Here is a 16,105-nt window from a genome sequence, read left to right on the forward strand (position 1 = left end):
TTGATATATTATCTCAGAGGTTGAAGCAAATGCTCATTCAGCTTTTAGCTCTGAAGGTCACGCTAACTTGGTGGCACCGTGCCAGTCGCTACTCTCCAGGTGCAGGCACTTTCACAGACCTTTGATCCTTTCTTCCTGCATAAAGGGTCCACAATTAGTTTGGCAGGTAACAACCTTTTACGCTGACACTCAACACACACTAGCAGCTCCAGGTGGGGAGATAGTTGAAAGGGAACTTTGACTATCCATGTGCCTGAGCTGCGCACAGCTATCGGTTTGGCAGGTAACAACGAAAAGGGATCTGAGCTGCGATGTATTCTTGCCTGGAGCACAAACTGTTTTGAGAACTAGTGTAGCTGTGAACCGTCACCATGTCAGATGGCTTACATGTAACATAGGTAAACTCTGCTTCATGTTTATATTTAAGGTAACCTTTAAAAAGGTGCAGGAACATTTTTTGCCTGAAGTTACCTGCATGGTTTCTTATAGGATCATACAGGTATGTGTTATTTTGGATACACTATGGTGCGAAGACGCATTGTCGATGTGTTTTTTTAGTGAAGGTCAAGACAAGACATGGAGTTTTTTAATCAAGAGACATTTTTATTGTCAAGAGACAGGCAAAGACAGGTACATGGAGATAGAGACATGAGGATTGCTCACTGAAACCATCATGGAGGTTGCTTGACCTGCGTAAGAGCAATCGCCAGAACCCACGTTGCCTGATCAGAAGATGGTGTCTTAAAGTCAGGCACAGAGTTATCATGATGGAGAGGTAGTGATTTGAGGAAACATATAACTGACTTGTATGTGGTGAGGAAACATATAACTGACTTGTATGTGGTGAGGAAACATATAACTGACTTGTATGTGGTGAGGAAACATATAACTGACTTGTATGTGGTGAGGAAACATATAACTGACGTTATTTATTCTTTTCATCAGGTTATCTCACTGTGGTTGTGGAACAGCGGGTGATTACTGTGACAGCGGGTGACCCGGTGACCCTCACCTGCAGAATGCATACGGATGGGCTGCTCTGTCAGGTTACCTGGTACAAGGTGAGATTTAAAAAAAAACCCCTTCCTCAGATTTTCCTCTTTTGATTTTCGAAGATTGACGAGACGAGGAAGAAGTTCAAAGAGTGGCAGAAGGCGAAGGGTATGGGGGCAGAAAAGGCAGAGCATGAAAGTTATAAGGCAGCCAAGAAGGCTGCAAAGAAAGAGGCAGCAAAAGTGCAGGAGGCATGTAGGAAAATGTTCGGAGAACGCTTGGATTTGGAAGAGGGTCAGAAAGTGGTATTCAGGATTGCAAAGCAGATAGCGAAAGAGAGGTGTGATGTGATGGGGGTGAGTTGCTTGAAGGATGAAGTGGGACAAATCGTTGTGGACCCAGATGGAATTAAAGGAAGATGGCAGAGATATATGGAAATACTGTTGAATGCAGAGAATGAATGGGATGGCAACATAGAGAGTAACCCAGTTTTAGGACCGGCAGAGAAGATAACCGAGAAGGAAGTTGAGGAAGCGATAAAAGCAATGAAGAGTAGAAAAGCGGGAGGGACGGCGGGAGTTGTGGGAGATATGTTGAAGGCAGCAGGAAGTTGGGGTGTGAAGAGAATGACAGAGATCTGTAATCTGGTGGTGAAAGAAGGCCGCATTCCAGTGGCTGGGGAACTGAGTACCCTCGTCCCTCGAAACAAGGGTAAAGGTGACCCTCTGGACTGTGGCTCGTATCGAGCGATAAAGTTATTGGAGCATGGAATGAAGGTATTGGAAAGGGTGTTGGAGAGGAGGATAAGGAAGAAAGTGAAGATTGACGAAATGCAGTTTGGATTTATGCCAGGAAGAGGAATGACAGATGTGCTTTTTATTGTGTCAGTTGCAGGAGAAGTACATGGAGAAGAGGAAGAAGTTGTTTCTTGGGTTTGTTGATCTGGAGAAAGCATTCGATAGGGTTCCACGTGAAGTAGTGACATGGGCATTGAGAAAGTTAGGAGTGGAGGAATGGTTGATCAGAGTAGTGATGGCAATGTACAAAAGAGCGCGCACAGCTGTAAGGACGAAGGACGGGAACAGTGGTGAGTTTGAGGTGAAGGTGGGAGTGCATCAGGGGTCGGTACTAAGTCCACTACTATTTGTATCTGTGATGGAGGTGCTGGCTCGGAACGTAAAGGAGGGTTTACCGTGGGAGTTGATCTATGCAGATGATCTGGTGTTGATTGCAGAAAGTATGGATGGACTGAAGGACAAGATGAACAAGTGGAAGGAATGTTTGGAGACAAAAGGTCTGAAGGTGAATATCGGAAAAACGAAGGTGATGGCAAGTGGTAAAGCATGTGGTGAGTTGGAAAGAACTGGGAAGTGGCCGTGTGCTGTGTGCAGGAAGGGTGTCGGAGTGAATTCCATTCAATGTACAATGTGCGCTGAGTGGGTTCATCAAAAATGTAGTGGTTTGAGAGGGTCATTAACTAGTGTGGCAGCTACATTCAAGTGTAAGGTGTGCACAGAGGGAGCTGCAGATGGAGGAAATGTTGAGTTGGATCTAGGAGACGGCATGAAGCTGGAAGGTGTGAAAACACTTTGTTACCTAGGAGACATGCTGAATGGAGAAGTTGGATCAGACTCGGCAACGGTTGCTAGAGTGAGATGTGCATGGAAGAAATTTCGGGAACTGAGTGGCGTGCTGACGAGGAGGGGAGTGTCGTTGAAGCTGAATGGAAAGGTGTATGCTGCATGTGTGAGAAGTGTTATGATTTATGGGAGCGAGACATGGACAATGAACGTAGAGCAGCAACGAAGGCTGGAAAGGGTGGAAATGCGAATGGTTCAGTGGATGTGTGGAGTATCGTTGAGAGAGAGGAAGACAAATGATGAATTGCGAAAGATGATGGGAATAGAGCCTGTGATGGATGCTGTGAAGAGAAACAGTTTGAGATGGTTTGGTCATGTGTTGAGGAAGGATGAAAGTGACTGGTTGAGAAGAGTAATGGAAATGAATATAGAAGGAAGTAGAGGACGGGGAAGACCGAGAAAGACTTGGTTAAAGATGGTCGAAGAAGAAATGCGGGCAAGGGGGTTAACAAGGGGAGATGCAGAAAATAGGGCAAAATGGAGAAGATTGTCATGGGGACCACAAGGCTCACCCCCGCTCTTGCAGGGAAAATGGCCTTAAAATGTCTGTTGTTTTTGTTGTTTCTCCGATTTTCCTCTTTCTCTCACTCAACACAATCTATGTTTAACATAAAAAAGTAAGGTGCTGGCGATGCGTACGAATAATTAAAATAGAGATCACATGATGTAAGGGGCAATTTTTGAGCGTGTTTCACAGGAGAAGGATCTGCGGGTGGTAATAGATACAGGGTGTAGGGTAAGCAGGCAGGACAATGGCAGGTAGGTAGTACAGGTAAAGGAAATAGGGTTTTTAGGTTGTATTCATGGGGGATAACTGATATGTCAGAAGTGGTGGAATTTAGTGAGGCCTTATCTACAATATTGTGTGCAGTTTTGGTCACCACAACTGAGGAAGGACATCTAATAGCCTTCGAGGAAGGAAGAGGATATCTTCATTGTCTGACTTCATCACTACACAAAGCTATGTGGAACATTTGAAGGAGACAGGACTTCATACATTGGAAAGGAGGTGATTGTGAGGAGATATGATTGAGATGTTTAAGATAATGAAGATTGTGGACAACATAGGTGCAATGGAGTTTTTCAGCAGAATGGACAATGTTAGGACCTGGGGGCATGGCTTGAGGGTAAAGAAGACAAGGGTTTTAAGGAAGGGGTCTTTCGGTCGGAGTTATTATTATTTATTTATTTATTTCGTATACACGATCGAGGCTCGTGTAAGAGCTAACATTAATCGACGGCATGTACCGTATCGACGGCACGTGACATGTCAAGGAAGTCAGCTCTAATTTCCTGTTTGACATTGAGGACCTCCATCCATTGTTGAGACAGCAAAAGCAGCATGTCCAAAGTAGAGTGACCTGGTCTAAATCCAAATTGATTATCAGAGATCAAGCCATTGGAGAAGGGGAAGGATTTGATATCCGAAGCAATGATGGATTCCATGACATTGCTGATAATTGGGAGCAGGCTGATTGGTCTGTAGTTGCAAGGATGTTTTAGCACCTTTTTGTGTAAAGCCGTAATGTTTGCTGATTTCCAAGCAGATGGCAGATGACCTTGAGCAAAAGAGAGAGTGAAAAGAACAGAGAGAGGCTGTGAAAGAGCAGCAGAGCAGGATTTTAGGACCCGTGGGCTGATGCCGTCTGGTCCAGTTGCAGAATCAGAGTCGAGGATTGACAGAAACTTCTCCACCTTGTCAGGAGAGAAGGACACAGAGTCCAGGAGCTGCTGGGTATGACTGGGTACGGTGGGTACAGAGAGGGATGTGTTTGGGACACAAGATTTAGAGGCAAACACAGAGTTGAGGCATTCAGCTTCTTCACGTGCGGAGTCAGCTTTGTAGCCATTTGAGGTAAGGGAGGGGATGAAGGGGGAACAAACACCAGAAACAGATTTGACCAGATGCCACCAGGATTTACTTCTTAAGCCCCAGTCATACCGGCCATTTTCAGGCCACGAATCGCCACGACCTAAGATCGGGGCGACATTCTTGGCCAGATCGTATTGGGGTCCTGGCGATTCCTGGATGGTCGGGGGTGTACTTGGCAGTTCGGGTCGAGACGGGAAGCCGCCCCGACAATTTTGAACTGTTCAAAATTATCGTGGCGATTCGTGGCGTTTTTCAAACTCTTGCTGCTGTCTGGAGGGTGTCGTACAGGCGTGTGTGGGCATCGGGAAAATGGTCGTGGAGTGTCTTGCGGTGGTCGGGAAACTTGGCTGCCACGATTCGCTCCGCATCCAGCAAGCACTGATACGACCGCCGTACATCCTCACATGGACGCCGTACGACTGCCATCACGATCTTCCAAGAATTGCCCCGATCCGTCCCGACCACGTTCGCGCAGCAGTACGACGACGCACGATCATTGCCGATCTCTCACGAATTAACAAGACTCCGCCAAGACTGCCGTAAGCATGCAGTAAGCACCAGTAGGCGCCAGTACGACCTGTCACAAGACCGGGTATATATAGGCGATCCCCGGCGGCGAAATCATTTCATCTCCTGATTCCAAGCTGGTCACATCGATCACATCCAAGCTGGTCACGGTGGCCACGTGATTGTGCACGTCTTCCTGGATCCCCTCCCCCTCTTCCTGGCTGGCGGCATCATTGGAAGGCTTGGAGTTGATGATTTATATAAACGACATACAAAAATAACGTGAATTAGCGTCGTCTGAATTTTAAGATCGTAGTTAGGTCGGCGCGATTCTTGGCCGTTCTTATATAGGGCAAGGACGGCCGCCACGCAGTCGGGCTCGGACGGGTGGGCACGTATGCGTGCGTACTGCGGTCGTAGTGAGGTCGTAGTGCCGTCGTAATGCGGTCGTAGTGGGATTGGGGTGGATCGGGGCGGATCAGGGCGGATCGGGGCGAAGACGTGTGGGCACGGGCTAGGACTTGTGGCGATCTTGCCGCGCACTTGGTGGATCGGGCTTTGTCGGCGCGGCGGTCACGGCGCGATTGTACGGGAGTCGTGGCAGGGGTGTTTTGGTATGACTGTGGGAAAATTTACAGCCGATCTTGCCAAAAAGTCGTGTTGGTGCGGGGAATCGCCAGATCGAGGGTGATCGGGGCGATTCGTGGCCACTCAAATCCGGTATGACTGGGGCTTTAGCGGCTCGGTATGAAACCGAATGAAATAACCATGCACACCTGCCTTCTGCGCACCTTTTTTCAGATTGAAAGGCAGTGAGATCTTGAGAAAAGTCCAAAGTGGAGGGAAAGAGCAATAAATGAGTTGCACTTATGTACCAATTATCGCTCATGAAATGCACCCTTTACCTCCATTGTATCCACGTTCTCTTTCCCTACCTTTTCTTCATTCCCTCATCTCAAACAGCTTAAGGCCGGTGGAGCGCAACGCCAATCTCTGTTCACCTACGGATCCACCCAGCTACATAACAACTCAGAGGAGATGCGGCGCACCGCTACCACACACCACACGAGTCTCAGGTGCAGCAATGGGAGCAATACAGAGACAGGTGGGGAGTACAGCAGGAATTGCGGTTTATATAGAAGTAGAGACAGTTGATGGGAAATTGCTTTAATGGCTGAAGTGCTCATCTCGTTTGAAAAGATTAACGTCAGTTTTTATTGATTTATTATGTGGAATATTTCATTTCGATAAGTGTCCCACAGGCTGGCCGAGGTGAGGCCTCATGATCACGGGTCCTATCAATGTGAGGTCATAGCTCAGGACCACAGCCAGATGCTGGAGGCTACAGGACACCTTTTTCTCAACGTCATGGGTATGTAACAAGGATATCGGTATAATTCGTTTTCGCAGCTCAAACTTTTCTTTGTTTCATTGGCTTGGAAATGGTAGGGTGAAATTAAACTGGTTTGTTAACAGAAATACTCAGGACCGGGTTGTTTCGATTGAATTTGTCAAAAAAGCATTGTATTAACGTGAAAACATCTCAAAATGCAAAGCACGTCTGCGCCCACTTCGTACTGGAAGTAAACTTCATGAAAGAAAGAGCTTTAAAAAAAAAACACAAAGTAAATGTCAAATTTATTAATTGGTGTTCTCCGTATTCTCGTAATAAAGTTATTATTGAAAATTTGATGACAAATCCTGAAATGATAAAGCATCTCAAAATGCAAGCGGACAAACTAAAGAGATGGGTGGAGCGGATGCTACGCAGTGTACAGGCTACTGAGGCCTATTTGTACTCACTGTCACTTTGTCCTTTGACATTTTGACCCAATTATTCATTAGTCTTTTCCGTATTCTCGTAATAAGGATTTTTTTTTGAAAATTTGATGATAAAAGCTCAAATGGTCAACAGGTTATAGCCTGGACGGACAGACAGACAGAGACACACACACACACACACACACACACACACACACACACACACACACACACACACACAATTGATAAACCTCGTGTCCCACCTCGTGGGCGGATCGGCTGTTACTGTATTCGTTTTTTTTTACCTGCTCAGTTGACTTTGTGGCTGAATGAAAAGTTGTCTTGAGGGCGGTGAGGTGCTTTGATCGAGACAGTAGGGTGCCACAGCTCAGGTAAATGTAACACATCCCGTGGCAGGTTCACCCAAAATTGTATTCCTTTTGATCGTCTCACGCCTATTATAAATCTCTCCTTGCGCTGCGCTGGACACATCCAAGCACGACATAACCCCTTACGGACTGTTTTCTCCACTCCGGATAGAATGAGTCGACTGGCTGGTGCCTTCGGCTACAAGCCCGGTGGCGATTTAATGTGAGCGACCAATTCTGGCTTTTGATTGGAGATAAATCCTCAGCCCACCCGAGTCAGTTCATTGCGATGGAAATATCCATTAATAATAGAGAAGGATGCTGAATAATGAATACATGATAATGCAGTATCTTTTCATGTGGTTCTATCACTTGTTAAACCTGAACATTCATTATCTGTGTCTTTCAATCAATGTATGACTTTACCCAAGAAAGATACTGCTGCTTTGTCATTAGCTACTGTGTTTTGAGCAAGTTATCATGTGTATTCTTTTTTTCTGGTATGAAATTTCCATAATCTGTTGAAATATAATTGTACTTCTTGATATTGAGGTGATGTCCTGTTGTAGACTCACCATCATTCTTGACTTTACCCAAGAAAGATAGCGCTGCTTTATCGTTACCTACTGTGTTTTGAGCAAGTTATCATGTGTATTCCTTTTTTTCTGGTATGAAATTTCCATAATCTGTTGAAATATAATTGTACGTCTTGATATTGAGGTGATGTCCTGTTGGAGACTCACCACCATTCTTGACTTTACCCAAGAAAGATAGCGCTGCTTTATCGTTACCTACTGTGTTTTGAGCAAGTTATCATGTGTATTCCTTTTTTTCTGGTATGAAATTTCCATAATCTGTTGAAATATCATTGTACTTCTTGATATAGAGGTGATGTCCTGTTGGAGACTCACCACCATTATTGGAGTCGCATGGGTCTGCCAAGCAGTTGTATACACTATGTTAGGTGGAATGCATGATCTGATTGGTACTATTCATTCATTGCCCAGAGACCTAGACGTAGAGGTCTAGCCTAGACCTAGAGGGACACACACTCCCTTCCAAGCTGTCTAGCCTGGGTTTTAATCCCGACCCAGCGATAATCTATCATCCCAGTGTTTCACAGGTAGAGCGATCCATCAATGTGTGTGTCGTCCCTCAGGTGGACGTTAAACTTTGCGTCCTGTCTGCCGGCATTAGTTAGTGGATGTAAAGATCCCACGGTGTGTTTCACGAAGAGTAGGCGAGCTATCGCCAGCACCCTGACCAAATTACAAATAACTGCCCTAACCTAAAGAGGGCACTTCATGAGCAGCATAGCCATGCCCTCGGGCAATGATGCTATCCAGCAGCCTTGTGTTGCATACAAAAGAAGAAGATTGTGCAGAGCAATTGCTTCTGTATCACTATAAGACCAAGGAAACCCTGAGTGGTTTGCAAGTGTAAGATCGGGACTGTAATTTGAGCAGAGTAGCATCACACAATGGCCTGCTGTTTTCAGAACAGCAATTAATGTATGATGTGTATTTAAACGAATGAAGGATGTACTCCAATAAGGAAAGTGGGAAAATTGGATTCTAACTCAGTTTGTGTTCTTGCCTTTACCAAAAAGGCCGATCAATCTTGTACATTAGAGATAATTTGGACTTTGTGTCCCCAACCGATCCTCATGATCAGTAACATCCACACCCTGAAGCACGTAAAAATGGATTGGTACAAACGGGTTCATTACCTCTTTACATCCCATCTCCCCGTTCCTATCGCCACCACCTCGCAGTTCCACCATCCTCCATCTCCCTTCTGGCAGCAGATGGACCTCCAGCCTCCAATGGCCTCACATCACATAACCTGACACTCGTCTGCATCGTACCTGGAGGAAAGCCAGCACCCACAGTACGGTGATGTATAATGAGCGCATTTCATGTGATTACTTTGTGTGGTTCAGGTATCCGACACGTTTTAGGAGGTGGAATGTTTTGAGGTTTAATGAAATAATTTTGGGTAATTATTACGATATTGCGTGCTTAGTGCGGCGTGCTTTGGTGACATGATGTATTGACATTGGGAACATGCTGCACAATTACTTTATTTGAAGAAATTGCACCTGGAAAGTCATTAAACCTGTCAAACGTTTAGTTGCTTGAATGTTTTCCGACTTTATATATATTACGGTGAAATTAAATGGTGCGAAGGTCTCTGCTCTGGGATGAACGTATCGCGGTGTTCGGATGGGCATCGTTGCTGGTGTACTTGCCAACCATCTCAGGTTTGCATGGATTGCCCCGAAAATTGGTTTAAAGATCTTCAGGCAAATTGGCTTGAAGTTCTAGTATTTGTGCAATACACATTATTCGTTCATCCGAGGGACGACAATCACATTGATGAATCACACCCTGCCAGTGAAAAACCAGGATGGCAGTTTATACCTGGGGTCAGGATTCGAACCCAGGCTAGATGGCTTAGAGGCGTGTGTGTACCTCCAGATACCCACTCGGTACCCATCTCACTATTGGGAGATACCCACTCGGCAAATCCCATGTAGAAGATGAACTTTCATCCCTCGGATGAACGTTAAACTGCGCGTCCCATCTGTCGGTATTAGTAGGTGGACTTTAAAGATCCCATGGAGAGTAGGCTTCGCGAAGAGTAGGCGAGCTATCTATCGCTGGGGTGGAAAGCCAGACAGCATGGCCCCAGGAGTTTTGTCAGTATGCTGTGTGCACGCACATCAGCAGAAGCAACATAATAATAAATTAAATGTAATATATTAATTTTGATTTTGTGTCTGTGATTTAGCCTTCTTCTTCTTCTTCTTCTTCTTCTTCTTCTTCTGTAGTATGCAGCACATGACTGCAGGGAAGCATCATGGGCTGAGGGTGGGGCTGTGCCACTGATGGGGTTTTGGAATTTGTTCAGGGTGCTGGTAATAGCTCGCCCACTGTTGAGCTAGTCTGGAATACCAAGAAGGCAGTACCGGAAGTTTACGAGACATACCAAGCGGAGGGGTCAAAAGTTCCACTACGTTTGTGTACATAACAAGGAAACGTCCCTCTTAAGCAATCTTTTTTTAAAAGGAGATGTCATTTTTGGAGAAACATAATTTATTGCTACTTGCACTGCTGTCTGGGACTGCTTAGCTCGACATATTCTTTTTCACAGTCTACACCTTCCTTGCCAGGTGTATTTCAGACGCGATGGCAATCTGCTGCAATCAGAGATTAGCCAGGAGTCACCTGTCTCGCATGCACCCGCTGCTCTGAAGCAGCCTCCGAACACCCACGCCCGCCATCATCCTGTGCTGACTCCTGATCCTGTACCGGATGACACCAAGCCAGATGGAGACGTGGCATTGGCTGCGTTGCAGGATGCGGAGGGGAGACGGCACACGCCCACGCAAGTGTCCTGGCAAAGGCGCAAGGTGGCGAAGAAAGAACAGCTGAGGGTAATTGCCTGTCTTTTTTGTCACTATGTGTGAGCATATAAAACCTGCAGATGAAGAATAATTGGAAGAGTTAAAACTATGTACAATTCAGAAGAAAAATATATAAATAAACACAACATCAGACTACAACGGTACTCGGTAGAGAGCACACCTCCACCTGGCTGAACAGTTTATGTTTTGTATCCCACTGATAGGCCGGATGTGGATTCGGACCTGAACCAAAATATAATCGGTTTGTTCTTGTCACCTAACCAACTCATCCCCCAAGTTTAGTCATAAATCGTCCACAATTTTTTTAAATGTTGTATATCGCTTTTCGCCCGATCTCTCAATGGCGAAGAATCACTTTGAAAATTAAATATTTCTCATATCCGAATCCATATTCAGATCTTCACCAAAATCGAATCGAATCGTCTTTGTCAGACACCCAACCTGTCCACCAGGTTTCGTCCAAATCAGTCCACAACTTTTTGAGATATCCTGCTCTGTGTCGTTTTTGGCCCAATCTCCCAATGGTGAAGAATCACTTTAAAAATTCTACTAGCCGGATCCGAATCCGGATCTTCACCAAAATCTAATCATTCCGTCCGTGTCACATAAACTACATCTCCGCCAAATTTCGTCCGAATCCATCCACAACTTTTTGAGATATCTTGTTCACAGACAGACAGACAGACAGACAGGTGAAAACATAACCCCCATCCACCTTCGGTGGCGGAGGTAACTAGGAAGTTAATAGAACACGTTACCTCGTGTCAAGTGCAGGTGTATAATTTAATTGAAATTAAATAGAGACTCTAAGGATCATTAAAAAAAACTCTCGAAGTTCACCGCTGTAGATGCCAATGTCGTATATACCACCTTATTTAACATGTTACATTAATTATTTGTACCTACTGCTTGTGTTTTTTATTACGTCGCAGACAAAAGTGACATACAGACAGAATGCGGAGGGGAGACACAATTGCGTAACGCAGCTTTTCACTTCGCGTGCGCGGGGTAACAAACAATCACACCCAAAAAGAATAAGCATTTGCGAATTAAATAAAGAACAAGAAAAAGAGCAATCGGAGATTGCAAACCCTTGCCAGGGTGTATCTTCAGTGGTTTTTAAGGCTTTTGTGTTAAAACAAATATGGCGGCCGAACCACGTGACCGGTGACGTCATCATTTTTTTTCTAAACCAATTTATTCCTAGATTATGCTCAAGAAATTTCATTTTGATCGGATGAAGTTTTGTAGTTGTCGAATTATGACGTCATAATGGAGGCACCTATGACATCATCATTAACATATTTTATTCCCCATGGAGAGTTCTTCACAATGAGCCATGTCTCATTTTTTCTATTCAGCGCTTTCGGAGATATAGAGGTGCAAAGTTTTTCGTTTTTTTCAAGATGGCGGCCGAACCTCGTGACCTATGACGTCATAATTATCATTAAAACATTGTACAGGTGGAGTTGCACCTCTGGTGAAAATTTCCTGTCAATCAGACCAACGGTTACAGAGAAAATCATATTTATTCTGTGCGGACAAACTGACAAACAGACAAACAAACAGACAAACAAACGGACTCAAATGCAATATCCTCTCCTCTGGCGCGGGTAATGAAGAGCACAAAAGGTGAAAATTACAAATAAACTTACACAAAAACAAGACAGGAGTGATTTTAAACCACACCATCTTTTTAACGATACACACATGTCACGGCCTAATGAAAAACTTGGGTAAAGAGAGTATTACAAAAAACAAAAAGAACCCACTATTTTGCTCCACCAGACGTATTCAAAATTGAGAGCCCGAAGGAATGCATGACTTTGTCGTCTTTTTCCTTGTCATCTCCTTGATTGAGAAAAAATATATGGCACACCGAGTCGGCACCGTGGAATAAAAACAAGGTAAGAGAAGGACAAGACGACGACGAAGAATGAGACAACATAATGAGGACGGGCAGCAGCGTGTTGTTAGGGCGACATGAGACCATGAGTCGCAGGCGCAGCTACCATTTGTATTAACAAGCCAGCATTAATCAGCTGTACCAGACTTCTGTCAATTGGTTGATTTCTGCTTTTCTGACTCAAAATTTGTCATTATTTTATTTGAACATAGTTTGCACACAGATGCATTCGATGACACCAGACCTGACTTCATGCAGAAACCGCCACTGAGATTGGGGGGAAGTGGCGTCATTTCCCAGAGTGCTCTGGGTGACAGCACCGAGTGTGGCCTTTCTCGCCGCACTCAGCGGGACAATCAAGGAGGAATTTGCTCCTTCCCAAGGTTGCTAACCATTGGTTCTTTGTCCTTTTTTTTAAGAAAAAGAAAACGCTTTTTTAAGTCTTTGGTACGATTCAGCCGGGATTCGTGCCAACAAAACGTCCAAGACTCGGACCGGATGCTCTGACCATTCATTTTGTTTTGCCCTGGAAATGCTACAATGATGGCAAGTGGGGGTTTACATGTTATTTTATGCGCATTGCGTTAGAAAAACATTCAATTCAATGAAATTTCCATTTAATTGCATTGAAAAAAAAATCATGCTTTTTTTTCGTTCTTTTAAGTTTTACATTCGTGGAACTGTAATTATTTTTTTGTTATTCAATCTCCACTGGTCTCTAATAAATAGACCCTCGAGCACAAAAATAGAAATTACATCTCCTTGGTGGTAATCTCCTTAAACGGGTATAAAAAGAGTGGAACGGGCTCCACTCAAGGCCAAGGATCTGTCTTTTCATCCCCCGATTAAAAAATGGGGGGGGGGGGGGGGGGAGCGTACTTTAATCGGCTCCATCTGTCTGTCCGCCCATTACATTATAATCTCCTCCTAAACGGTTGTACATAAATTCACCAAACTTGGTAGTTATGATCACCACATGGCAAGAAGGTGCAAGAGCAGTACCATTCATGGCCCCGCTCTTGGGGCCCTGGGGCGGGGTCAAAAGGTCAAATACCAAAAACTGCAATTACGGGCACATTCTTAACCATTTTAAAGAATCTTTGTTTAAGCAATTAACATTGGGGGATGCATGAAATATGCAACGATCTTTATTTTATTTTACCCCCCATCCCCTACTCCCTTCACCCCGGTTCATGTCCCAGGGGGTGGGGACTGAGGGTCACAGGGGTCAAAATATTTTTTAACTCAAAATTTGATATTGGATCATTCCTGGAGGAACTTTTTGACATCTTTTAACTTTGCTTTAGGTGGGAAGCATGGGGATGTATGATGGAGGCCTTCGACTTCACTCGAAGCTATTTTTCTTTTTCCCGTTAATTATGCACGAAGTTGTGATGTTTTCAATGCAATTATTGTAGAACAAAGATTATTCCAAATTTCCAATTTGACTTTCTTGATATCTTGTTTGATGATTAGGATGTCTATCCATTGCTGCACGAATCACAAGTTCAAATCCGATTTCTATATCTCTTCGGTTTGGGTGCTGTGGTTCGTGGTCCTTTTTTTAGGCAGCATTTTTGGTGCCCATCCAAAGTTGTTTTAGTATCACGAAGATTCACCCATAAAGTGTATGTTGCTATCCCATATTGGTTGTTTTGAAACTAAGTGGAGACTCTGGCAAGAGTAAGCTAAACAACACAGGGCAACAAGGGAACTGTCCTCTGAGATATGACTCCATTACCACTCGGCCATTGCGCCAACAATATTGCCACAGAACAGTGACTTTAGGATCATTGGCATTGGATCATAGGATCCTCAGCTCCATTGGCATTGCATTAGTCTGCTCCAGGTTAATAGGAATTCCACTTAGCAGTCTCGTGCACAAACCTCACCTGGAACCTTCAAAGTCCAACTGAGTAAGCCTGCTGAAATCTGGCCTTCGCATTACATTTACAATAATGTTATTTACATGCCCTCATGTCATTAGTGTTTACACCGAAATCATTAAACAGCACTTGCTCTTCAAGCATCAAGACAGACGCCATGTTGGGAAGCTTTTCCCAAAATAATAATTGCGCTAATCGGCCATTACTCGTGAATGCAGCATGCCAGCTAGCGAGCTCCCTATTTAGCAATAATGTACCTTAAAAATGAAGCTACTGCAACTACCAATCCGCATGGCCAGCTAAGGGATGTAGCAACCCCATTTGGGAGTGGGAGGGTAGAATGACATTTTCAAACTTCGTTCCCTTGGGAGAGGGGGAAACGTGAGGTTAGGAGAATAATTCGTAATTTGCTCAAGGTACCAACGACAGCTCACCTCTTCGTCAAGGAAACCTTGGGATCCCGAACATCCAACAACCAATTCCGGAAGAAAGCTTGGAAAAGGAAATCGAAGAAACCAAAATCCAAAAATAACCGCGAAGGAAACCTTGGGATCCCGAACATCCAACAACTAAATCTGGCAGAAAGCTTGGTAAAGGAAATCGAAGAAACCAAAAACTAAAAACCAAAAAAATCCGCAAAGGAGACCTTGGGATCCCGAACATCCAACAACTAATTCCGGCAGAAAGCTTGGAAAAGGAAATCGAAGAAACCAAAAAGCAAAAAACACCGCGAAGGAAACCTTGGGATCCCTAACATCCAACAACTAATTCCGGCAAAAACCTTGGAAAGGGAAATTGAAGAAACAAAAAAACAAAAAAAACCGCGAAGGAAACCTTGGGATCCCGAACATCCAACAACTAATTCCGGCAAAAACCTTGGAAAAAGAAATCGAAGAAACCAAAAACCAAAAAAAACCACGAAGGAAACCTTGGGATCCCGAACATCCAACAACTAATTTCGGCAAAACCTTGGAAAAGGAAATCGAAGAAACAAAAAAACAAAAAAAACCGTGAAGGAAACCTTGGGATCCCGAACATCCAACAACTAATTCCGGCAAAACCTTGGAAAAGGAAATCGAAGAAACCAAAAAACAAAAAAAACCGTGAAGGAAACCTTGGGATCCCGAACATCCAACAACTAATTCCGGCAAAACCTTGGAAAAGGAAATCGAAGAAACCAAAAACCAAAAAAAACCGCGAAGGAAACCTTGGGATCCCGAACATCCAACAACTAATTCCGGCAAAACCTTGGAAAAGGAAATCGAAGAAACCAAAAACCAAAAAAAACCGCGAAGGAAACCTTGGGATTCCGAACATCCAACAACTAATTCTGGCAAAATCCTTGGAAAAGGAAATCGAAGAAACGAAAAACCAAAAAAAACCGCGAAGGAAACCTTGGGATTCCGAACATCCAACAACTAATTCTGACAAAACCTTGGAAAAGGAAATCGAAGAAACCAAAAAACCAAAAAAAACCGCGAAGGAAACCTTGGGATCCCGAACATCCAACAACTAATTTCGGCAAAACCTTGGAAAAGGAAATCGAAGAAACAAAAAAACAAAAAAAACCGTGAAGGAAACCTTGGGATCCCGAACATCCAACAACTAATTCCGGCAAAACCTTGGAAAAGGAAATCGAAGAAACCAAAAAACAAAAAAAACCGTGAAGGAAACCTTGGGATCCCGAACATCCAACAACTAATTCCGACAAAACCTTGGAAAAGGAAATCGAAGAAACCAA

General features: G+C 44.2%; 1 protein-coding gene across 1 annotated transcript in view; it reads left to right on the forward strand.

The window, feature by feature from the left end:
• The first annotated feature begins 371 nt into the window (after positions 1-371).
• Positions 372-16,105, forward strand: part of IGSF21 (immunoglobin superfamily member 21) — a 65,135-nt gene continuing 49,401 nt past the window's right edge. The window contains exons 1-7 of the mRNA XM_078781081.1: positions 372-389; positions 490-499; positions 946-1,061; positions 5,977-6,118; positions 6,266-6,385; positions 8,917-9,032; positions 10,318-10,581. Coding sequence (XP_078637207.1) covers positions 372-389; positions 490-499; positions 946-1,061; positions 5,977-6,118; positions 6,266-6,385; positions 8,917-9,032; positions 10,318-10,581 — 786 coding nt within the window. The remainder of the gene's footprint in view (positions 390-489; positions 500-945; positions 1,062-5,976; positions 6,119-6,265; positions 6,386-8,916; positions 9,033-10,317; positions 10,582-16,105) is intronic.

This window comes from Myxine glutinosa, chromosome 6 (assembly GCF_964187855.1).
Source record: "Myxine glutinosa chromosome 6, kmMyxGlut1.1, whole genome shotgun sequence".
In the NCBI taxonomy this organism is placed as follows: domain Eukaryota; kingdom Metazoa; phylum Chordata; class Myxini; order Myxiniformes; family Myxinidae; genus Myxine; species Myxine glutinosa.